At 40.8% G+C, this 25,328-nt stretch overlaps 2 protein-coding genes across 15 annotated transcripts in view; one reads left to right on the plus strand and one right to left on the minus strand.

Moving 5' to 3' along the window:
* The window catches only part of EIF5B (eukaryotic translation initiation factor 5B), an 80,610-nt gene extending 67,267 nt beyond the window's left edge, over positions 1-13,343 (plus strand). For both annotated transcript variants that reach the window (XM_047745070.1, XM_047745069.1), the window contains exons 15-24: positions 4,442-4,573; positions 5,181-5,363; positions 5,495-5,656; positions 6,968-7,099; positions 8,118-8,249; positions 8,359-8,435; positions 8,536-8,700; positions 10,529-10,667; positions 12,342-12,503; positions 12,872-13,343. In XM_047745070.1, the coding sequence (XP_047601026.1) occupies positions 4,442-4,573; positions 5,181-5,363; positions 5,495-5,656; positions 6,968-7,099; positions 8,118-8,249; positions 8,359-8,435; positions 8,536-8,700; positions 10,529-10,667; positions 12,342-12,503; positions 12,872-12,979 (1,392 nt within the window). In that variant the 3' untranslated portion in view covers positions 12,980-13,343. The remainder of the gene's footprint in view (positions 1-4,441; positions 4,574-5,180; positions 5,364-5,494; positions 5,657-6,967; positions 7,100-8,117; positions 8,250-8,358; positions 8,436-8,535; positions 8,701-10,528; positions 10,668-12,341; positions 12,504-12,871) is intronic.
* REV1 (REV1 DNA directed polymerase) overlaps positions 13,192-25,328 on the minus strand; it is a 95,786-nt gene continuing 83,649 nt past the window's right edge. For 11 of the 13 annotated variants that reach the window (XM_047745062.1, XM_047745059.1, XM_047745063.1 and 8 more), the window contains 9 exons: positions 20,462-20,564; positions 19,150-19,315; positions 18,710-18,912; positions 17,254-17,487; positions 16,509-16,629; positions 15,720-15,937; positions 15,454-15,610; positions 15,058-15,160; positions 14,395-14,797 (listed from right to left, as the gene is read on the minus strand). In XM_047745062.1, the coding sequence (XP_047601018.1) occupies positions 14,686-14,797; positions 15,058-15,160; positions 15,454-15,610; positions 15,720-15,937; positions 16,509-16,629; positions 17,254-17,487; positions 18,710-18,912; positions 19,150-19,315; positions 20,462-20,564 (1,417 nt within the window). In that variant the 3' untranslated portion in view covers positions 14,395-14,685. The other 2 variants (XR_007130004.1, XR_007130006.1) reach the window with 2 other exon arrangements.

The following is a 25,328-nucleotide window of genomic DNA, read 5'->3' on the forward strand; positions in this document are numbered from 1 at the left end:
TCTCTCCTAAGCAGAGAGCCTGACACTGGGCTCGATCCCAGGACCCTGGGATCATGAGCTGATCTGAAGGCAGATGCTTAACTGACTGAGCCACTGACGTGCCCCTGCATATAATTTTTGGTAACAGACTTCTAGTCTTTGTATTCCTGTTGTGTCAATTACTTCTGTGGTGTTGATAATTTCTGTTTCTGATTTGGGGTCCTCTTTTTTTCTCACTGAGTCTGGCTAAAGGTTTATTAATTTTGTTTCTTTGCAGAGAATGAGCTCTTGGTTTCATTGATCAACCTTACTCTTTGTCTCTTTCATTTATTTCTGCTCTAATGTTTGTTATTTCTTTCCTTCTACTAACTTTGAGCTTTTGTTGTTGTTGTTGTTGTTTCTCCCCAGTTCCTATATGTCTATAATTACATCGTTTATTTGAAATTTTTCTTTCTTGAGATAGGCCTGTGTTGCTATGAATTTTCCTCTTATTACTGCTTTCACTGTATCAAAAAGATTTTGGACTGTTGTACTTTCATTTTCATTTGAGTTCTTCATTGACCCTTCTGATTTTTCAGAACCATGTTTTTTAGCCTTCACATGTTTTTTCCAGTTTTTTCTCTTGTAATGATTTATATTTTTATACTGTTTTAGTTGGAAAGGAGTGATAGGATTTCAATCTTAAGTTTACTGAAACTTGCTCTGTGGCCTAGCGTGATCTTTCCTGAAAAATGTTCCATGTGCACATGAAAAGGATATATTCCTTTGTTGTTTCACAGAATATACCGTATGTCAGTTAAGTCCATTTCGTTGGATATGTCATTTGAAAACACTGTTTCTTTATTGATTTTGTATCTGGATGATCTATCCATAGAGGTAAAGGGGGTATTAAAGCCTCTTACTGTTCTTGTATTACTTGCAATTTCTCCCTTTTTAAAAACATTTTCATGTATGTATGTATGTATGTATGTATGTATGTATTTGACAGAGATAGAGAGTACAAGTAGGCAGAGTGGCAGGGAGAGGGAAAAACAGGTTCTCCGCTGAGCAGGGAGCCCGATGCGGGGCTGGATCCCAGGACCCTCGGATTTATTACCTGAGCTGAAGGCAGCTGCTTAACCAACTGAGCCACCCAGGCGCCCCTCTCTTTATGTTTGTTAATAATTCTTTGTCTTTAGGGGCTCCAACTTTAGGTACATAAATACAGTTGTGGATCTTCTTGTTGGTTTCGTTTCTTTATTATTATGAGTGCCTTTCTTCGTCTTTTGTAATAGTCTTTGTTTTAAAGTCTCTTTTGTCTGATATAAGCATTGCTGCCTGGCATTTTTTTTTCCTTTCCACTTCTGTTCACATTGAATGGCTTTTTCTATCCCTCTCTTTCATTTTATGTGTTTTTAAAGCTGAAGTGGGTTTCTTGTAGGCAGCTTATAAAAGGGGTTCTATTTTCTTAACCATTCGCTCACGCTTTATTTTTTGAATGGAGCATTCAGACCATTTACATTTAAAATAGTTATTAATAGGTGTGTACTTATTGCCATTTTATCAATTGCTTTCTGGTTGTTCTTGTAGTTCTCTTTTCCTTCCTTCTTCTCTTGCTCTCTTTTTTGTAATTAATGGTTTTCTTTAGTGCCATGATTGGATTTCTTCTGTGTATCTATTGCAGTTTTCATTTGTGGTTACCGTGAGGTTCACTTGTGACATCCAAAGTACATAGCAGTGTATAATAATTTAGTGGTCACTCAGGTTTGAACATAGTCTGAAAGAACTTTTTATTTATTTACCTCCTCCACATTTTAAATATATGTTGTTGTATTTTGCATCTTTTTGTGAGTCTTTTCCTTTCATAATTTTGATCTGTTGTGGCCTTTTCTTTTTCACTACAGAAGTTTTCTCTGGTATTTCTTGTAAGGCTGGTTTAAGTGGTGAACTCCTTTAACTTTTGTTTGTCTGGGAAACTCTTGCTCTGTCCTTCAATTCTGAATAAACTTGCTTGATATAATGTTTTTGGTGTAGTTTTTTCCCAGTCTTTTGTGACCTGCACATTTCCACTGAAAAATCAACTGATAGTAGCCTTAAAAGGTTTCCTTTGCATATAACTAGTTGTTGCTTTTCCTATGTTTAAAATTCCTTCTTTATCTTTCATCTTTGATATTTTAGCTGTGTTTCATGATATGGACCTCCTTGGGTTCATCTTGTCTGGAACTTTCTGTGCTTCCTGAACCTGGATGTCTGTGTCCTCAGGGCTAAGGAAGTTTTCAGCGATTACTTCCTGAAATAAGTTTTCTGCCCCTTTTTCTCTCTGTTTTCTCCTTATGGGACAGCTATAAAGAGAATGTTTATTTGCTTAATGTTATCTAAGAGATCCCTTAATCTATCCTCATTTTAAAATTATTTTTCTTTTTTTTTTTTTTCTGTTCAGCTTTGGTGCGTTCCATTTCCCTGTTTTCTTGATCACTGATCCCTTCTTATGCATCCTTAAGTCTGTTGGTTCCCTCTAGTGTATTTTTCCTTCCAGTTACTATATTCTTCAGCTCTGATTGGTTCTTTCTTATATATCCTATGTCTTTTTTTTTTTTTTTTTTTTAATACTTACAGAGAGGGAGGGAACACAAGCAGCAGAAGAAGGAGAGGGAGAAGCAGACTCCCCGCAGAGCAGGGAGCCCAATGCGGGGCTCGATTTCCAGGACTCTGGGACCACGACCTGAGCTGAAGGGAGGCACCTAATGACTGAGCCACCCAGGCACCCCTATTTTCTATGTCTTTTTTGAAGTTCTCCCTGAGTTCATTAATGGTTCTCTCAGTCCCTTGAGCATCTTCATTACCGTTATTTGAACTCTTTATCAGGCATATTGCTTATCTCCATTTCATTTAATTCTTTTTCTGAGGTTTCTGTCTTGTTCTTTTGTTTGGAGTATATTCTTTTGTCATTTCATTTTGATTTCTTTCTCTTGTTTCTTTGATTAAATTAGGTGGAACAGCTATTTCTCTTTAACTAGAGGGGAGTGATGTTGTATATGGGTTCCTGTGTAGAATGTGCTTGGTGAGTTTGGGTGGCTGATTGGAGCTGTGGTGATTGTGGGCCTTAGGTCCTGGCACACTCCATTCTGGGGCCACCCTGGTATGATAATCAGAACTGAACTGGGTTCAAGGTGGATGTTCCTGGGGCTCTCCACCCAGAGGGCAGCACAGCTGGAGGTGAGCCAAAGGCATACACTTAACAACTGAGCCACCAAGACGCCCCCGTTTAGCAGTGTTAAAAGCCCTGCTTAGGGGCGCCTAGATGGCTCTGTTGGTTAAGCGTCGCACTCTTGATTTCAGCTCAGGTTGTGCTTTCAGGGTTGTTGGATTGAGGCCTGAGTCCAGCTCTGTGCTCAGTGCTGAAGACTGCTTGTCCCTTTTCCTCTTTCTACCCCCACTTGTGCTCACTTGCTATTTCTAGAATAAATAAAATCTTTAAAAAAAATTGTTTTCCTTCATCATCATTGCTTATGGCTTTTATCTCTAGTTGTCCTTTGTTTCCCTGTGTTTATCCTACTTTGGTTTGATTTTCTTAGATGTTTGAATTTATATATTCATCAGTTTAAAAAGTTTTTTGGTTATTCAGATACTTATTTTTTTGTATGCTTCCTTTGGAATTGTTTTTATTGCTACATTGTCAAGGCTTCTAGTCTTTTGTAATAATGTAATTTGCTGTTAAGCTTATCTAGTGAATTTTTCTTTCATATTCTATGTTTTTTTAGTTCTACAAGTTTCATGTTTTTCCTTTAAAGTCACACATGTTTATAATTATTTTAAGGACCTCATATGCTAATTATAACATCTTTGTCATGTCTGGGTCTGTTTCTGCTAACTAATTTTTCTCCTTTTTAGCATTCAGATTTGGGCAGCATCTTTATATTGTAACCCTAGATTGAGGAAACAGATTTTGCTTTTTTGTTTTTACTATTAAATATTTTTTCTTCACTATAACCATTTATCACACTTCTGAAAAGTGAAGGAAAGTACATGATTTATTTAACACAGTAAATCTAATTTTAGCCATGAAATAATTAAAATGGGCTGTTCTCTGAGATAGGATGTGATTTTTTTGGTGTATAAGTTCCCTGGTAATAATACTTGCTGTAATTCTTATTTCTAACTACTAAACAGAACCATTTTGGAATTCCAACAGAATACACTAATAGGCCTAAGATAATTCTAAGATCTCATGTTTTGCAAACAAATGGCAGCCTTTCCTGAGCTGGTGTGGAGGCTGATGTTACTTCAGAAGTTTTTAATTTAAGAGGGGATGCAGTTAAGTGGGTTATACAGGCTTTTTGGTATAATAAAATATTTGAGTAATTCAGTCTCCTGAATGTATATAATATACATTAGGAAATTTTAGTTACGAGCTTTAACCTTAATTAAATTCCATAGTATTCTGAATGCTTTAAAGATGTTTCTTAAAAAAAATTTTGTCCAGATTGATAGGTTGTATGATTGGAAAAAGAGCCCTGACTCTGATGTGGCTGCTACTTTAAAGAAGCAGAAAAAGAATACAAAAGATGAATTTGAGGAGCGAGCAAAGGCAATTATTGTGGAATTTGCACAGCAGGTAAGAAAACTTGCCTTATTAATGAAGAACTTATATAAAAGAATATTTTTTCCCTTTGTTCTCCTGTCTTTATAATAAAGCCAGCAGTTCACTGTTGCTGGTTCTGTTCTCTTATTGATGGCAAGTAGTATTCTCCACTCTTCTCCTTTATCCCTGGTTTTCTTTTTAAATTAGCTAATATTTCAAACATCTGTCTTCGTATTCCAAATGCTTAAATTTTTAAAATAAAGTTGATTTGGAGGGGCGCCTGGGTAGCTCAGTTGGTTGTGTCTGACTCTTGGTTTCAGCTCAGGTCATGATCTCAGGGTTGTGAGATCAAGCGTTTTCTCAGGCTCTGTGCTCAGTGGGGAGTCTCCTTGGGGTTCTCTCACCCTCTGCCCCTCCCTCACTAAAATAAATAAGTAAATCTAAAAAAAAGAATTTGACTTGATAAGAAACTACTTTCCTGTGATATAATTAATATACAGGATATGCATGATCTCTTGAGTGTTTTTGAGGAGTTTCAGAAAGTCGAGCCATTTGCTTATCTGTTGTCTAATCAGTCATGCTGTCCTAGATACTTCCACGGCTTGGCCTTTTGGAATGATTTTGCTTTTTATGTCTCTAGGGTTTGAATGCAGCTTTGTTTTATGAGAATAAGGATCCCCGTACTTTTGTGTCCTTGGTACCTACCTCTGCGCATACTGGTGATGGCATGGGAAGTCTGATCTACCTTCTTGTTGAGTTAACTCAGACTATGTTGAGCAAGAGACTTGCACACTGTGAGGAGCTAAGAGCACAGGTTATGGAGGTAATGATCAGCTTTTGAATTTATTTTCCGTTTTGCCTTTAACAGTGAATTTTGGGAGGGGATGTCTTCTCTCAGATTCGGTCAACATAGTGTAGCATCTGACTCACTCCCTTTACACTTGTGTCTCTCAGGTTAAGGCTCTCCCAGGAATGGGCACCACGATAGATGTGATACTGATCAATGGGCGTTTGAAGGAAGGAGATACAATTATTGTTCCTGGAGTAGAAGGGCCCATTGTAACTCAGATTCGAGGCCTTCTTTTACCTCCTCCAATGAAGGAATTACGGGTGAAGGTAAGCCTAGGTGGTAAGTGTTGACATATGGGGACATGTACAATGTGTATGAGTTCTGTTGAGGTCACTTCTTTACTTTGAGAGCTGCTTGGTTTAACATGCCCTCACTCCTCCTCATCTAGGCTTTCCATGAGAATGGAAGTATATTGTTTTGGTTCTATACTGCTAGTTTTTTTTTAACATTTTTTATTATGAAATAAAGCAAATGGAGAAAACTATACAAAACGTAGAGGAAAAGTCTAGCAGATTTTTAGGAAGCAGACAAACAGATGAAGACTAGAACATTGTTGACACCTTGGAAGACTGTGTGCTTCTCACGGATGTTTGCCACCCCCACACCTTCCTAAAAGTTAACTGTGCTTCCATTTTTATGATAGTAACTAATATCCTTTTTAAAAAATAGTTTTAATATCTGAGTGTGTGCCCCTAAAAAGAAGTATGTATGGACTTCATATAAGTGGAATCATTCTCATTTCCATTGTATCTGGCTTCTTTTAGGTCAAAAAACAAACAAAACACACTTAAGATTTACCCATGTTGCATATAGCTGTAGTTCATTTTTGTTGGGTGGTATTCTACTGCGTGACTATGTCATGGTTGATTTATCTGTTCTGTTGGTGGCAAGCGTAGTGTATCTCCAGCTTTTAAATTTTTGCTCTTAACAACAGTGTTGTTGCTTTGAACATTCTTGTACTATCTCTTAGTGCAGTTGTGCAAATTTCTGCCGTGTATATGTGTAGGAGTGAGTTGTGAGCCCCAGTTTTACTGGATAAGGCAACACTGTTATTCACAGTCTAACAAGTTACACTTTCAACTGCAGTATATTAGAGTTTGCATTACTTCACATCTGTCAGCTCTTTGATGCAGTCAGATTTTTAAATTTTGCCATCTGGTAGCTCATTGTTCTTTCATTCGGTACTTGCCTGATTGAAAACTGGTTGGCCATTATTTTGTTTGTTTGTTAGCCATTGAAGTTCACTCCTTTATGAAATGTCCCTGTGCTCTAGCATTGTCTATTACAGTCAGGGGAGTGGTCTGTATAGTCAGGAGACTGGTCTGTTGGTGGCTTACATGCATCAGAGCATCTTCTACTGTCTCTCTCTGACCTTTTTACCTTTTCTATGGTATCTTAAGAAACAAATGTTTAATTTTAATGTTGAATTTATCAATCTTTTGTGCTTATTGCTTTTTGTGTCTACTTGAAGAAAAATTTTCCTACCTCACAGTCCTGAAAATACTATTTGTCATATCATCTCCTACTCCTAACCACTTTTCAAATAAATATGGTAACAAATGTTTTAATGTCTACAGAACCAGTATGAAAAGCATAAAGAAGTAGAAGCAGCTCAGGGGGTAAAGATTCTTGGAAAAGACCTAGAGAAGACATTGGCTGGTTTACCCCTCCTGGTGGCTTATAAAGAAGATGAAATCCCAGTTCTTAAAGTAAGTTACTTAAAAAAATTTTTTTTCCTCCGAAGCTGTGTGAGTCCTGCTGCTGTGTCAGCAGGGCACACGTTGGTAGTGATGGATGAAGTAGGCACCTCTGTCTTACCTGGTGGCTCAGAGCAAATAGTTCATGCTTTTAGAATTCTTCAGTTTGCACAGTACTCTGAATTAGCATAAATAATGTTTATATACACTAGAATTCTAAAATACATATTTTATTTAATATAAAATGAATCAAAAGCCCAGAAATTGGTGTTAATGTTTTTAGCTATCCAAATATACAGACAGAACTCAAGAAAATCTTATAAGGAAGTAGGAGTCATTTTAAAGCTTGTGTGCCTGTCTGTAGGAGCACATGCCCACTGGAGTCCAGTTTACATATCCTTTGCCAAAGAGAAGATGGCACTCTCCCCAGCACGTTGGCTCATAGTGAATGCTGGGACTACCGTCACTCCCAGACAGAACCAGATCACAGCCATCAGGGGATTGGCCACCTGAGGGCCAGTGAGAAGAGCGGAGGCATCCCTCTTTGGCCAGTCCCAGCTATGGCAGGGGCTGCTGCATCCTTCATGGCTAGGACACGCTGTCCTACGTGTTCCCTGGGGGAAATCTCTTCATCTGTAAAGGAGCAACAGTGGCAGAGGAAAAGGACTCCAAGGTTAGGGCATTTCTGTGAAGGCAGTCAAGCAGACCCTGTGGGCTGCCGTGACACATTACATTGATGTAGTCCTTTTCATGTTGAAAATATTGTTCTCATTTTGTTCTCCTCACCCATCTACCTTATTTGCCAAGTATAGCCAAGGTTAACTAGATTTGCGCATTAATAAATCTAAGACAGTGGCGGCCCCGAATCTCCTCCTCCTTTCCAACACAGGTTCTGCTACGCCTTATGTTTTTAGCCTTGATTTCATATTTTCATGTGAATGCTTAATTAAAAAGGGAAAGACAGTTTAATTCTAGGCCATTGCTGATAGAGATGTATTTACAACCTTGTCAAATTTAATTTCTTTTCAAGGATGAGTTGATCCATGAGTTAAAGCAGACACTAAATGCTATCAAGTTGGAAGAAAAAGGAGTCTATGTCCAGGCATCTACACTGGGATCTTTGGAAGCTCTACTTGAATTTCTAAAAACATCAGAAGTGCCCGTAAGTAATCCTTCCCAACTCCACAGGAGTCCATGATAGTCATGGTTTGTGGTGCTGTTTCTTTTACCTGACACACAGGCACTTAAGCTCAGAAACTCCTTTTCTACAGTATGCAGGAATTAACATTGGTCCAGTCCATAAAAAAGATGTTATGAAGGCTTCGGTGATGCTGGAACATGATCCCCAGTAAGTAATTTTTCTTTTGCTATTTAGGCTTTCATATTACCTGTCCTTCATGACATACTGTGTTTCACCGAGTGATCCCTGTTGTGTTTGAACCTTTCAGGTACGCAGTAATTTTGGCCTTTGATGTGAGAATTGAACGGGATGCACAAGAAATGGCCGATAGTTTAGGAGTTAGAATTTTTAGTGCAGAAATTATTTATCATTTATTTGATGCCTTTACGAAATATAGACAAGACTACAAGAAACAGAAACAAGAAGAATTTAAGTAAGTTGGTGATTTTACTTACTTTGGGTCTTTGGTAACGAAGTTGGTTGAGAATTACCAAATACAAGTTTCTCCTGTTATCCTGAAAGTAAAGCGTTCCTGTGAAATTTTCTGTAAGCCGAAACGTGAAGAAGCAATTACCATTAATTTGCATGGAAAATTTTTTGAGCACTCCCAGGCGTGAACACAGATAGCAGCTCACCGCTCTGGCGGCGCGATGCTGAGATGCTGAGTGTGGTCCCTGGAAAGCAGCTTTGCAGGGCCACATTGTCTGGGGTGCCCACTGCTTCTTAATGGCTCACTGCAAAACAAACACCGAACATTTTGGCTTTTTGCTTTTCATAAGAGTAAAAATCCTCTTTTGGTTACGGAAAGCAGGTACTAATATAGGTCTGTTGTAAAAGCAAGGTGGCATCAGGTGAACTTTGGCCACGTGGGGGATACTTGTGCCAGAAAGGTGTGTGGACAGTAGAATGGCATTGGCTCACCCGGAAGTAATGTGTTAAAAACTATACATTCTGCCCATCTGAGCCATTGCAGCAATATGTAAACTAATCCTCTGTAGCCTTACAGTTTTTAATTTTCAAGTTGGCAGGCCTGGGTCTCATTAACTGGCAAGTGGTTGCTAAAATCCTCTTGCTAGAGTTTCTGATCTGGGATTACTTGGGAGGGAAGGAAGGAAGGAACAAAATGGGAATGTGCATGGTGAGGGACTGAAATAAGGCAAGGTATTCCATGGTAAGAGAGCTTGCTCCTGCAGCTCACCTCACAGCTTGTTCCGTGTACATGGCATCGCTGCAGGTGCTAGACGAGTCAGCATCGACTCTGACCAGGTCCTCTTGCAGCTCAGGAGAGACAAGCAGTGAATGCATGGGAAGTCGGGTAAGGGCTGCAGAGCAGAGCAGGGAAGGCCTAGATCAGGAGAAGAGCCGTGACAAGCAGTGTGGTCCGGGCAGCAGCTCAGCTCCGTATATCTCCCATCCAGAGAGAGATCTGGAGGGACTGAAGTGAGCCTTCATGGGGCTCACATGGGGAGTTGTCCAGGCAGAAGGGCACACTGGGAGGCAGCCTTGTTCAATCTGACAGAGAGCAGTTAGGAGATGGGGTCAGAGAAGTTGGTAGGACTCTGTAGGACATGGGGAGAATCTCAGGGAGGCGCGAGTAGTCTTGTCAGGCTCCCAGTGTTCCAGGCAAGACATGAGGGTGGCTCAGTCCATAGGCAGTGATGGTTCAAATTGGGATACACATTTGAAGTAGAATTGCCAGGCGAGTAGTAGCATTTAGTTGGGGATATGCTTACTTGAAATCATGAAACTGGAGGTAAAAAGATGTGGCTAAAGAAGACTGCTAGACACCGTGAGAACACTTTAAACACATGCTTGATAGGCAGGGAAGGTAGTATCCTTTTGGATCACCTCATTTGGGGACATGATATGGAGAAGGTGGCTGTGGTTTGATGCCAGTGTGGTCCCCAGAGTAGGCTGCCTGTGTGCCTGACCGTGGGTCCGGTCAAGGTTCTAAGCTCCATCTAAATTTAGGGGCAGGGGTCAGTGTTCCTGTGATATAGCTTAAGACTTGGGAAGCTACAGCATGGATGGAGGGAGGGGAAGAGGATGGTGAGGGGAAGAAGCACTCAGGCGGGTGGCCTGGACCAGGGCAGATACCACGGAGGGCTGTCCACAGCATCCATCCTGCTCTTCCGGCACCGCCTGGGGAGTGCTGCTTCCAGCCAACAGAAGAAGCCTCATACTCACTTGTATTTGCTTTTTTCATGTTCAAGTGGTTTTGTCAGCTTCAAAATTTGTGGGTTTTCTTTTTTTCCTTTTAGGCACATAGCAGTATTTCCCTGCAAGATGAAAATCCTTCCCCAGTATATTTTTAATTCTCGAGACCCAATAGTGATGGGAGTGACTGTGGAAGCAGGTCAGGTGAAACAGGGGACACCCATGTGCGTCCCTAGCAAAAATGTAAGTTTTGGTTGTACTTTCAAAACAAGTGTGGTCTCTTAAAGGAATAAAATGGGGAGTCCAGGAGTGGTGACGACAAACAGAGCTTGTGACCTTCTGTGATTTATACCTCAGTGAGGAGTGCCAGTGTTGATTCTTAGCACCAGCAAATAAAGGTGCAAGGTACTGTGAAATAGTGCCCTGTGAAAGGTTTTTTGAAGTTTCAAGCCTGGGGAGAAGTTCAAAGAATAATGGACACCCATATTCCTAAGAAAAATTAACACTAACTCAGTAATGTTCTGTAATTTATAGTTCTCATTCTACATTTCTCCAACTGTCCCAAGTATCTTTCATAGTGCCATCTGCTGACCTGGTCCAGGATTCCTTCAAGGTGCACTACATTTGGTTATTATGGGTTTGGTCTCAGTAGGACCAGCCCCTCCCCCATCCTCTCTGGGGTCCATTTGTTTTGCAAATTATTTCTCAACTTGAATTTGATTGTTTCCTCCTCGCTAGACAGAAGTTACAGTGGTTGAAACGGATAGTGTATGCACAGGTGCTCCTGCCTGCTCCAGCCCCATCACGCAGACTTTCTTACTGTGGCGATGCCATCTTCGTTTACTGGGGGAAGTGCTGTTGGCTCAGCATTGCTGTTAGAAACACATCTTTCTCCCTTTATAATTAAGTAATCCCTGGGGCACTGTGAGTACCTGTGAATATCCTGCTTCAACAACCTTTATCCTGATAGGCTTAGTAATTGGTAATCCTTGCCTGTAAGGCAGTTACACAAATGTTGGTAACATTGTGATCCACCCCCGCCCCCAAATACTTTTGTAAAGAACTTTCCTTCCCCCTGAACTTTTCAGTAAGTAACTCATGCACACTCCCTTTTTGTAAAAAAAGTAATGTTTTGATCCATTACCATTGTCCATTCTGTTCAGCGGGAGCCCATTCGAGCTGGTTACCTCAGCACTTGGAGCATTTTCTTCCTTCTGGTGCAGGAAGATGCTCCAGGCTCATCTAGCACTTTACCTGCCCCAGACCTGGTTCCTTTAATGGGAAGTGGCACTTAGAAGTCATCTGAACACTAGGACTTGTTGCTTTTATAACATTTCAGTGGACTGTGGTAGGACATTTGCTTGCAGCAGTTATCTCCTCTGTGGCTTTGGCCACACCAGGCACTCCTCATTTTCAGTTACTCTCCTCTATCTCTTGACAAGGCAGGCAGTGGAGTGGTTTTCTCCTGTAACTGAGCTGAGGCTGCTCACAGCTTTTATCCTCTAACCTCAGCCTTCAGGGCCCCACATCATGTGTCTCTAGCTGCCACCCTGACTTATTCTGACCACTCCAAGCTCATTTCCGATTGAGAAGGTTTGTGCTTGCCTCTCCTTCACTATGGCACCTGCTGTGTGTAAGGGTACAGCAGAAATAGCAAGTTGACAGGGTACTTCCCGAGTTGTCTAGCATACGAGTGACCTCCTTCACAAGCCATCTTGTGACAGGCAGAGGGGATGTGGTGGTGTCATTCCCTACTGTTCCAGTGAGAAAATTACACTGTGATGAGTGCTCAGGAAGGGGCACAGAGCCAAGACTTTTCAATTGGCCCTCTTGCTCCAGTTTTTATTTCAGCTGTCCAGTTGCAGTGCCTGTGACTGGCCAGATTCCTCTGCTTACACTACAGTTCTTATTTTACAGTTTGTTGACATTGGAATAGTAACAAGTATTGAAATAAACCATAAACAAGTGGATGTTGCAAAAAAAGGACAAGAAGTCTGTGTCAAAATAGAACCTATCCCTGGTGAATCTCCCAAAATGTATGGAAGACATTTTGAAGCCACAGACATTCTTGTCAGTAAGGTAAGTGCGTCCTTAAAGTGGCTCATTTTAAGAAAGTGGTGGGGGGTTCGGTGCTTCTGTGGTTACCTTGACGCAGTAGCACTGAGAACTGGAAGTTTGAACTTACACAGTCTGAGAGAACTGTATTCTTCGTTAGGGCAGGTCCGTGATGCGGCCTTGTCTTTGTTGAGGAAGGGGCCTCCTCAGAGAGTGCCCGCCAGGACTTGCAGAGTCTGCTCCTCTAAAAGGCAAATACTGCACTTGTATTTTGGCTAAGGTTTCTTTTTAAATGAGCAGTAGCCGATGACAGGCATGGGCCACATTTTGGGGGGCAGGGAGCACATGGTGGTTACACTGTTGTTGACCTTGTTTGTGCCTCGGGCTTGCAGATCAGCCGGCAGTCCATCGATGCCCTCAAAGACTGGTTCAGAGATGAAATGCAGAAGAGTGATTGGCAGCTTATTGTGGAGCTGAAGAAAGTATTTGAAATCATCTAATTTTTCCACATGGGGCAGGAATTGGAATAAATGCAATATTATGTTGTAAAATCGCCAAGAAAAAACAGACAAAAATGGAACGGATGTATCTGGACACTGATGAACTTAAGCATGGAAGGAAAAAAATAGGTGTATAAAATGTTTTCCATGAGAAACCAAGAAACTTACACTGGTTTGACAGTGGTCAATTACATGTCCCCACAGTTCCAATGTGCCTGTTCACCTGCCCCTTCCTTTCCCAACCCTTCTCTACCGGCTGCTGTTTTAAAGTTTGCCCTAACCCAAATTTGGATTTTTATTACAGATCTAAAGCTCTTTCAATTTTATACTGATTAAATCAGTAATGCAGTATTTGATTAACCAAGCTTCTGCAGATTTTGTGATTCTTGGGACTTTTTTGATGTAAGAAATACTTCTTTATTTACGCATATCCCTTCCCACAGTGATTTTTTTCCAGCATTCTTCTGCCGTATACCCTTAGGAATTTTTTAAAATAGAAAATTAGGCACTCTGATATCTGCTTTGTGTGAAACCATGGTATAAAGCATAGCTGGCTGCTATTTACTGCTTGTGTAGTCCGGAGAGTCCACTGTAATCAGCACAATTCTGAACTACCAATAAAGAAAACAAACAGACATCCACCAGTGAGCTGTTAGGCCTTCATGCTAGCGTAGCTTCTCTCCATGAGTCATCAGCTTCAGTGTAATACCTCGTGTGCCAGCACATGAGCGTTAGAATTTTTGTACATCCATCATGCATAAGTTTCCTGATGGGGCAGTAAGTAGGGAGCTGATGGACTATTTGGGCTTATTGCTCCGAAGTTGTGGCAGAGACATCATGATTTGTTGTTGGCAGTAATTGGGTTTTAGCTAGTTTTCCAAAGAATGTGGGAAGTCCACACGAAAAATAAGATCTCTAGTATCAGACTACCTATTTATGTTGATAGCACAGCATTGAAGGCAATGGGAGGTGTTTGTCCCCAAGTATTCACTGGCATAGGATTATAAATTCTATTTTCCAAGGATTATGGTATAACCTAGCCTAGAAAAACACTATATACATCTGAAAATCTGTACCATTCTTCAATACTACTGAAGTTTCTCAAGGATGGTAGAAGCAGAGACAATTTTCCCAGGAAAAAAACTTAATATTCAATTATGTGTGTGTTTTAATTTAAAATAAGTAAAGAAGACTTAACATGCTCCTGTGTTCATGCTTGGGGAGAAGAATGACTGATTAAGATTATTTAGAAGCTTTACCCGGAACAAGCAGAATCCCAGTCTGGGACCTCTCAGGAATCTCAAAGCTTAGCATGGAGCCTGTGACAGTCTGGCTTGTAGGTTTCCTCAGCCTTTAAATATAATAAACAGTGCAGGATTTGCTTCCTAAAGGAGTCACAAAAAGGAGCCTGTACAAAATATACATACAGTTCTTTATTAAACAACTGTAAACACTTCACTGTAAAAATCCATAAAACTTTATAAACAAACATTTTGTAAATAGAATCTATACTACATTAAAGAACACAATTATTTACATGCAATACTGACAAATTTGGCACTTATTGAAAAGAAATATACAAAACACTTGCTTAAAAAGAAATTTAAACTTAGAAAAACTCCAAGCATTACTATCATGCACTTTGCAAATACCTCACAAGCACTTATGGCACAGCTAGCCGAGAGCATCAGGCTCCCTGGTGAGACTTATGTAACTTTTAATGTGCTTCCATAAGTTTGTTGTAAAACCACCTGAACATTGTCAAGAATAAAGTCAAATGCCATGTTCCAAACCGATTCCACCGACTGCTGCATCAACCTAAAAGGCGGGTTAAGAAAAAAACACCAGGTAAGACCAACGACGACTCCTGTGGGAATCAGTTCAAAGTATATCGTTAGGGTTTTAAACTGTATAAATCTCAAGGTGCACAACCTTTTGATCGTCATTTGGGATTCAAAATGAAGGGTACCCCACCTTTCAGTACCTCCACAGTTAGCGTAGAAGCTGCTCTATGCCTCACCGGAGTAGCTGAGTGAGATTCCCCATTTTACCTTCTGATAAAAGTATTGAATAGTTACCTTTTCATGTATTTGATAACTAGGTCCAGTTTTTCCAAATCTTTTTCCTCTATTAGGTCAGTACAGTATTTCACAACTTGTAGAATGTCTTCTTCCATTGGATCTAAAGAGTCGGGGGGGAAACTCAAATAAGGACCAACCTCCTTCAGAAGAAGGCAGGCAGCTAGCTGCAGACATAAAGGACACCCACGTTTCTCTAACTACCCCACTGACTTAACAGCCATCCGTATGGAGATTTCAGAGTCAGCCCCAGAGTTTCAAAGGTTAGAGGGTGCTTGGGTTTAGCCTACCAGATTTAGAAAAATGAACTCCGTTTCTACAGAGGAGCCTGTTCCTGTTCTAAAATCCTAGAATCACTGCATCTCAGTCTGTAGCCGTCCCGCCAGCCAAGCCAACCTGAAATGGTAGTTATCCATTCTTTGAGCAAAGTCTTCACATCACTGAATTCAACAGCTCCCGCTAGGTTAGGTGCCGGGGGTCTTCCGCAGCCAGCAGGCTCAGGCTGCGAGGTGGAAAGGCCTGGCACACCTGAAGTGGAAGCAGAGAGTTCTCCCTGTTAAAGAAAACAAACGATAAAAAGTGCTATATTTACATTAACAGCGAGTACGTTAACATCTGATCGAAGGAAAGGTCAAAGTTTTAAAAAGTATGAGAACTATTACCAGAGGTTTCTCAGAAGCAGGACCTTCATGTTTTAGAAACCCATCGATTAACTTCTGGGGACTCCCACAGGCCCCCGGCAGAGTTTTCACAGGACTGGTAAGCAACTTGTTTTTCAAAGGACTCTGAATCTTTTTGGGGGAACTGATGGGATTTTTTTTGTTTCGTTTCTTTTCTTTCACCGTTGCTGGTTTGAGCTGACGTAACAGATTCTTTGGCACTAAAAGAATATGAACATGAGATCCTCAACAAAGTATGTATGGACAGTACGTCAAGTTCTTGTTCCTCCTCCTCAGATACAACCCAATCTGTGCGTGCACACATCCCGACACAGGCCCCCGAGCCAGACTGTGCGTGGGAAAGGCACGAGGTGCGAGCACAGGCTGTGGGACGCCCACTCCCTGTGCTTAGTCACTGAAGTGGGTTCTGTATGGACAGGCCCATAAGGACTAATTGAAAATTCAACGGGTGAGGTACGCACGCAGTACTGTAATGTGCATTCAGAGACCTTCAGATTTTTAGTTTTAAACCTAATGATGTATCCATCTCGAGTACTCAAAAGATTTCTGGTAATTAGACTTTTTTCTGAAATGAAGGTGTTAAGAAGCTACAGATACAGGTCCAGTTAGGACTGTGACAACACTTACCTGCATCATATTCCACTCCGACACCAAGAGCTCTCAGCGTGACTAGCAGCTCAGACGCTGGCTGCTAAGCTCACCTGACGTGCTCACCCCACAAGAACTCCTTTCTCGTCTTCGATTGTGTTACAGGTCTCTTCCCTGGCTTACCTGACGCAGCGGCCAGCTGCTGGTGAGCGGCGTTCTCTCCCTGCCTTTGTCTTTGATCATACGCTGCCTTCAGCTCCTTCTGAAGCTCGGCAGGAAGGGCAGCAAACACCTCAGGGTCCACCTAATGGAAACAAAAAGGTTCAAAGCCAAACCTGAGCTGATGTTCTTTAACAAAACAGATTTTGTTTTCAAATCATGCTTTTCTGATCTGTATGAATTCTTAATAGGTCCTCAATATTAAAGCTCATTGTATCACAAGGTTTTAGGGTTAGAATAAGAAAATTTGGGGCTAAGAATGGACTTAAAACCACTGCATAACTATCAGGGCAAGCAGCACTACCAGAAAATGAGGGCGGGGGGGACAACAAGAAAGCAGGCTCATTTGCAAAGTTTTTGTTTCTTAAACACCAAGCTTAGATTGTATTACTGTCTCTGGTCTGTGATTCTCTATCTCCACCCAGTTATTTGAAGTGTGGCCCAAGGGTCATCCCTGCCCAAGAAAATAGAAACAATTTGTTCCTGTTCTACTTCTGGGTGGAGATTTCAAGCACCCACATAACCTATCTTCCCTCTTCTCTGCCAGTCTGTCTCCTTTAGAGGATGCAGAAATGAGCCAATCCCTCTGCTCCCAGTGGATATGGATACTGAAAGTTTAGGGTCCAAGAGAAAAGAGGAAATGAGATATGCCCTGAGCTGGGGCAGGACGGGTGAGCATATGTAGGGTAGAAAGTCACTAATAACTTACCTGTGAAAATGCTGGAAGGGCTATGACATTAATTCCCGCGTCACTGTTAGATTCTTGAGGTTCTGGTATTTGTAGCAAAACCGTCCCAACTGGTTGTGGCAAAATTCCTGTATTACAGCCATTTACTGGCTCTTTCCTTTTGTCGCCATGCAGCTCTCCTTGCTGACCAGCACAAGCCTGCTCTATTTGTTCCCGGAGATCGGATGGAAGTGCTTCTAAAACAGACTGATCGAGCTATAAAATACCACAAAAGTCTGAAGTTAAAACGTGCTCAGAGAGGAGGTTAGGAGAGTTAGTGTTCTCATGTTCACTTCAATTTGAACATCCTGGACAACAAACAAAGGGTGCAGAGAAGCAGGCTAGAAAAGCTAACCCTCCGAAGCAGCACATTTTCGGAAGGTTTTTCGCCTTTCACCATTGAAGCCTGGCTAGTACTATGTGGAGTCTGGAGAGACACGTGCACACTGTATACCCACTACACCAGCAGCACCGCCGGATCAGGCAGGTCCAAACAGTCCCTGGATCTCCGGCAACCACGGCAGAGACACTTCTCTCAGAACCACCCGGGGGCAGGGGCCAATGCCTGTGGGATATGTCAGATTTCTGGAATGCAATAACGGGAGTTCTGTTTACCTTTCACACAGTAGACTATCTGCCCCCAAGTACAAATAATTCTGGTTCTGACAACATTAAGAAAAAAGGGATTCTAGAAACTAACTTTTCTCTAGCCTACACACCAGATTCCTCTGCACATCTGTGCCCTTCCATTAGCAGCATGGAATCCCATAAGCTGCACAGGCCAGTGTTGTACTATGCCAGGAACAACTATTTCTGGATAACTCACTAGCATCTGGGACCCAATGCAAGTGTATCACAACCATCCCTTTCCCAGCTTTAAAGCCGGTGTGTAGGTTTCCTTCAGCCTCCCACTATTTAGTAGAGCAGAAAAATGGACTTTCCCAATATAGCTTATAGTGCTATCTCAACCTTACAAGGAGCAAAAATTCCAACCGTATTCCACATTTACCGCGCACATCAACGGAATTACTGGCTTATGTTAGGAAAATCATTCACTCTACAGAAAGAACGGTTTCCAAATGCTACAAGAAAAACCTTGGATATAGGCCCCTATTGATGAGCACCAAAGCTGTACTGCTGAACAGTTAAACCTGTATCATGACCACTGCTACAGAGAGAAAGTGGCTAGTGATGGCAGTCGGCAGAACTGGCTTCCGTCCACGTTCTACAACTTGCAAGAGTCGCAGATCTTTCCAAAAGCAGCACCTTTTTCCTAATGTGATCTTTCTCATTTGGAATTCAGTCAACGCGTGATGTGCCCCTGATCTACCTGACAAGTAGCCCTCTCCCCTTCTTGGCTATGCTGACAACTAAAAACGTCATTCCTACTTTGAAACTGCTTTTGCCCTTACATAATACTTAGAACTATAAAATATACCTGGGAAGGTGATGGAACTTCTATACTCAAGTTAAGTCTTGATTTTAAACTGATGGGAGAATGTAGACCATTCCATTTCCCTGAAGACTCAGCTTTGCTAGTAACAGGATTGACACTTGATGTCAGGTGTGTAGAAAAAGATGGCATGAAAGTGCAATTTCTAGAGGCAGAGGATATTTCCAGATCCATAGCAGCCACAAATACTGAAAGTATAGAAAATACATAAAACAGCTTCTTCATGTCCTTAGGGATGGGATAATATGGATTACTTTAATCCACTGTAGGTAAAAACAAACTTATACTACTGACTCCTTATAATCCAGAATGTCAATGTGTTTCTTAAAAAGTAGATCCATGCCAGACAATTGTTAGATTAACTTATTAGCCTTCCTAAGGGTAAAAGCACCACCAAAACAAGAACCACAGTTATGACCACTGACCTTCCTTATGCTCCTCTTCTGTGGATTTCTTAGCTTTCTGAACTTGGAAGAGATCCAGGACAGAGTGTGACCCACCAGGAAAGTGGCTTGACTGAACTGACGGGCGACTGGGGCATGCGGAAGGGTTTGGATTGGTCGGGACCAACTGATTGACTTGAATCCCAACCTAGAACCAGAAGTGGAAATGTGTTTCCAGGAAAACTGAAGCAAGAATATGAATTAACTATGCAAACTTCTCAGCTGTTTCTTTTTAAAAAGATCTTCTAGGTCTTATTTCTAGAATAAAAGATTAAAGTATTCCAACAGTATTCTATTATGACTTATTACAAAAACTACTGACTAGCTAGCAAGCAGTTATTCACCTCAATCTTGGGAGTATCCAATTCTATCCAAATATATTGCAATCTCTTCAAAATCAGAAAAATCCAAAAAAGTATACTACTTTTATATCCCACTAAAGTTCTAATCAACCAAATTTTTAACATTAAAAAAAAAAACTCCAAAGAGAGCATTCTACTTACAGCTTTACTTCATTTATCATTTTTGTTTAAAATGAAGTACTTCTCAAATATATGGGTGTGGGGGGCATGGGCAGTGCCCGGGGGTACACCGCACCCTGAGGCGTCTAGATAACAACACCCCACATCACCATAAAGTCTTACTATAACAATATTTCAGAGAGAAGTTTTAATCATATCTGGTTTAGTAATTCTTTAATCCTTCCAAAAATGCCACACCAAACCAATAAATGCCTTTTACTCACGTATGTGTACACACACAATGGAACCTGCAATGGTTCATCCTTAAGAAAATTAAGATTTTTACATTTTTTATACCATCTCACCTACATGTCCCAAAAGCATGTTTGTGTGTCTCTGGTAAATGCTCCCTTCTAGAGCATCAAGAGACATCAGAATGAATTTGGTTAAAAAGGACCTTAAAGGTACAAGAATTATTTGCAGTTCTATACTCCTCACAATCCCATCTACTTCCAGGGGATTGAGAATGGGAAGCAAGATAATGTAGGTAAAATACGCCCTTGGTTAACTAAAAGATACTCTAAAAATTTAAGATAACAAAATCATTCTACACAGAAAACTAAGAGCTTTCAGAACAAATATGACTCTATGCTGAAAAATAACAAGATCAGATCAGTTAAGAAAGTCAACAATTTTTCAGTTTCTATTCTGGTATTATCTCAAATAAGATGAAAATACGCACATAAACCCACTACTCCCTCATGACCATTCTTAGATCAAGCTTTAAATGAGAAAAACATTGCAGAAAGGCAGAATTTTAAAATGTTACTTACCCCTCTCATATCTGATATATTTAGTTTCATTGTATGAAACATGTTTAGTGTAGCTTTTCCAATTATCTTTGCGCTATCTGTTGCCTGGTCAAGAGTTACAGTCCTGTAAGTGATAGAATTAACTTTTTTAAAGGAACAAAAGCTACACCCCACATATATATTCACTAGTACCTCACAGGTATTGAACTATTTGAAAAGGCATAGGAAACTTGTCAAGAAAGTTACAAAAAAGTTTAAATAATTAAATACTAAATATAATCACTGAAAAATGAATGAGAATGTCTTCCTTCAAGGAAACCAGTAATAACAAATGAATTACATTGAAAGCAAGGAGTAAAAGAAAAACCATACAGAACGCTCGGACTTTGAAATATAGACTAAAGAAGACCTGGCCAACTGAAAATAAGTTGGAAAAAATTCTTTAAAAAGATGTATTTTAGTTAACATGTATATATACAAATAACATGCATATTATGTTGCAACTAAAGCATGAATGTAAATGTTTGAGATTCTAACAGAAATTTTAAATTTTACAGTAAAAAATTAAAAATTTACATTCCAAGATTATCCATGTTGAGGTATGAAAAGAAGATGAATACCCATGTTTTATTTCTTGACTTTTGTTATGTTTGAAGTAAAGCCACTGAATAATTTCAACATGTGAGTATGTGCATGACAATTCTCAGAAGCTCTAGAAATCAACAAACGTGTGGGCAGCTATGACAAAGGAAATACAGAGGTACCCTGTCTAAAACCCAGTGGGACTGGAATACACAATTCTTAGATCTTTAAGAATTCTTGAAGGGAGAGGGAAGACTGCCAACATTAGTAGGTGCTAAAAACTTTTTTTTTTTTAATTTATTTATTTGACAGAGATCACAAGTAGGCAGAGAGGCAGGCAGAGAGAGAGGGGGAAGCAGGCTCCCCACTAAGCAGAGAGCCCGATGCGGGGCTCGATCCCAGGACCCTGAGATCATGACCTGAGCCGAAGGCAGAGGCTTAACCCACTGAGCCACCCAGGTGCCCCTAAAAACTATTTTATTATATTTTAACTTTCTCAGTAGGTACATTATGTACATCCATGAAAGTTACCCATATTTTTAAGGAAACCATTTGCAAAAAATTTCCATTGATTTCTTGCCTCAAGTTTATTTCATACAAATAAATCCAGAAGAACTTAAGAACAAGATTTTTAGTGGACCATGGTGGTTTAAATGTGTTTATCTTCTTATCTTTCCAGAATACTATTAAACTGTCTTGGAAACAATTTTTAAGTATTGGGTCCATCGTTATTTATTTTTTGGTTAATCGTGATCTAGAAGACTGAAAGCACATTAGAAAATGTAACTTTAGGGGCACTTGGGTGGCTCAGTGGATTAAGCTGCTGCCTTCGGCTCAGGTCATGATCTCAGGGTCCTGGGATCGAGTCCCGCATCAGGCTCTCTGCTCAGAAGGGTGCCTCCCTCCCTCTCTCTCTCTCTCTCTCTCTGCCTGCCTCTCCATCTACTTGTGATCTCTGTCAAATAAATAAATAAAATCTTAAAAAAAAAAATGTAAGTTTACCAAATATGCCTGCTATGCCTAAAAAGCAAGGCACTCAGCTTGAGAGAAGTCAATTTATGTTAACAGAACGTCAGAAATGCTCCATGATTGGAAGTGTCAGGTGCCAGCAAGGGGGGTGAGAAAGGGGAGAACATGTGTGTGCCGCAGACAGAGAGTCAGCCCTTCCTCTGGGATGCACTATACCCAGCATGTCGACGCTGAGAGTTAGGGGACATCATTAATGGCCAAGGGGAGGGAGGCACCTCACTCAAAAGAAACTACACTCTTCCCACCCAGACTGCTCTTCCACTGAGAAACCAGAATGCCAGCTGCCATCTTCACACCGGCTCACCAAGTGCGGGCTGGAGATGGGAAGACCTCTCTCGTGGCAAACTGACAAGCCTAAAAGCAAAGACCACAAATACAACTGGGTTGTGATAACCAAAGACCAAGCCCCTCAACCACTCGTCTATGATGAAGCCCACTGGTCCACACATCCCACTATGAATCTAGAGGCTCCAAATAAAATTTTAGAAGTTCATGTCTCAACAGACAGCCATGGACTATCACACAGACAGGTGAATAAAACCTCTAATTATAAAAACAATAAAAAAAAAAAAAAGGTATCAGAAGAAACAAGTGACAGAGGGAACAGAAGAATATTTAAAAGAGAGAATACAGCATCTGTGAAATAACAGATATTCATATTTAAATGTCCAAAAAATTAAATACTCAGAAGTTTAAAATGTTGGTAGAAATAAAAAATTAATATTGATGAAGTACCTGATACAAAAACAAAGACAAAATAAAATTCCAGAACCCCTGGGACACCTGGGGTGTTAAGTGTCTGCCTTCAGCTCAGGTCATGATCCCAGGGGTCTGGGGTCAAGCCCTGCATCAGACTCCCTGCTCAGCAGGAAGTCTGCTTCTCCCTCTCCTTCTGCTTGTTCCCCCTGCTGTGCTCTCTAGCTCTGTCAAGTAAGTAACTAAAATCTTTTAAAAAAAAGAAATAGGCTATCAAAAGAGCACTCAGCTTCTCAAAAGTAATCCTTGAAAAAAAGATGACAATGGAGTCTTTAAATGAGGAAAAATGATTTTTTTTTTTTTAAGATTTATTTATTTATTTGACAGAGATCCCAAGTAGGCAGAGAGGCAGGCAGAGAGAGAGACGGGGAGCCAGGCTCCCTGCTGAGCAGAGATCCCGATGCAGGGCTCCATCCCAGGACCCTGAGATCATGACCTGAGCTGAAGGCAGAGGCTTTAACCCCACTGAGCCACACAGGCGCCCCAGGAAAAATGATTTCTAACTATAACTTTTAAGTCAGCAAAACTGCTGAGCATGAGGACAGACAGGTTCAAAACAATTTATACCCATGCCTTCTTTCTCACTAGATACTAGGAGAAGGAGACCAGGGATGCAGGAAAACAGGATCCTACCCAGATCATAAAGAAGGGACACCCCTTCAGTCCCAGTCCGCAGTACATCTAATCCTGATTGCACTGGCACGCTGGAGGGCCCCCAGAGAGTGCTCCAAGAGAAAAGATCAAACCAGGTGATTAACTGGTGCATTGAAACACACTAGGAGGGAATCTGGCAAATTCACAAAAAAGCCAACAAACAAAACGAGAAGCTCAGTAACTCCAGGACAAACAAGTTCCACAAAAAAAGGGAATGTGGTCGTAGTGGACTCTATGATCAACCATGTGCGGCTGCACAGGGTCACCGCCACGGAACACTGCTGGGGGCAAAGGAAATGCATCAGGGGAAACAGGAACAGGCAGTAGAAGAGAAGTAGTGCAGGGGACTCTGTGTGTGTTTATAAAACTAAAATCAAAAGCACATATATATAAGAGAGAGCCATGGCGGGGCAATTATTTCCCCGAAAGAAAAACTGTTAAAACTCCCTATGTGATAATTAAGCCACACATCTAAATTTACATAGGGCTCTTTGACGTGTCCTTTGTGTTACAGTACTGTAACATATCACAGTCTGGGAGGCACATGATTGCCACGTAGCTAATGACAAGAGGTAACAGAATCATGAGACGTGGAGTACCACTTCCTGACTCAGCAGCGGCCCACAGACTTTTTCTGTAAAGGGCCAGAGAGTAAATAGCCTGTGCTTTACGGTGCCTCTCAAACAGTCTTCACTTTGCACAGACTTCTAGATAAATACCATTCTTGGCTCACACAAACCACATAAAAACAGGCCCCAGGCTGGATAAGGCCCACAGGACACAGTGTGTCAACCCGGAAGCAGAGGAAAATACAAGGTCAGTGTTAGAGTATTTCGTAATCCCTCCCCTAAAGCATTCCTCACGCAGTTAAACCACCACCGAGATGTTAGGTTTAAGTTAATGGTTTACAACTGATCTGAATGTTCTTAATATTTATAAAATTACACCTGTTTTGATTAATCATGTGCTCTTTTACATCATCTTCTCCAAAATAAGTATTTTTTTTAATTTTATTTATTTAAATCAATATTTACTGAAAGATTTTATTTGAGAGAGAGAGAGTATGAGAAGGGGGAAGGGTCAGAGGGAGAAGCAGACTCCCCGATGAGCGGGGAGCCCAATGCAAGACTCGATCCCGGGACTCCAGGATCATAACCTAAGCCGAAGGCAGTTCGCTTAACCAACTGAGCCACCCAGGTACCCTCCAAAAGAAGTATTTTAAGGACACAGCAAAATGTACACCTGACTACCAGCTATGCACGGCACATTGTGAACTGTCCTGTGGTTATTCAACTGAGTCCTCATCTCATTAGAGACGAACACTGAAATATATGTAGGAGAAATGAGCTGGTATCAAAAGATTTGCTTCAAAATCACTGGGAAGAAAGGGAGTTAGGATAGTACGGAGGCGCTGACAGCAGTACTAGAATCAGGTAATGGGTTCACAGGGGTTCACTCTACTGTTCTACTTTTAAATGCTTTAAATTTTCCTAATGAAACTCCTTAAGTTCAGGACAAAAATGGAACAAATACCAACAACAGCGAGCAGATAATGTGCTCACAAAATGGCTATTATCCTTCAACTGGGGGTCGGGGGAATAAAGTTACAATTAATCCTAGTTTTCTTCATGTTAAAATTATATTTTTGGAGCACCTGAATTCTCCAAAAAGGACTGAATGAGGCTGATTTTCTTATTACTAATAGAGTGAACCCCCCAAAATATACAGTGCTAAGTAACTAGAAGATATGTAAAAACACATACACGAAAAGAGGAAACCAGTGCCATTTCTCTTCCCGAAGAAAAATTATTTAGTTTTTGAATAACCCTTCCCATGTATCTTAAACAAATCAAGTTCCAGGTTACAT

The sequence above is a fragment of the Lutra lutra genome, chromosome 9 (assembly GCF_902655055.1).
Source record: "Lutra lutra chromosome 9, mLutLut1.2, whole genome shotgun sequence".
NCBI classification, from domain to species: Eukaryota; Metazoa; Chordata; class Mammalia; order Carnivora; family Mustelidae; genus Lutra; species Lutra lutra.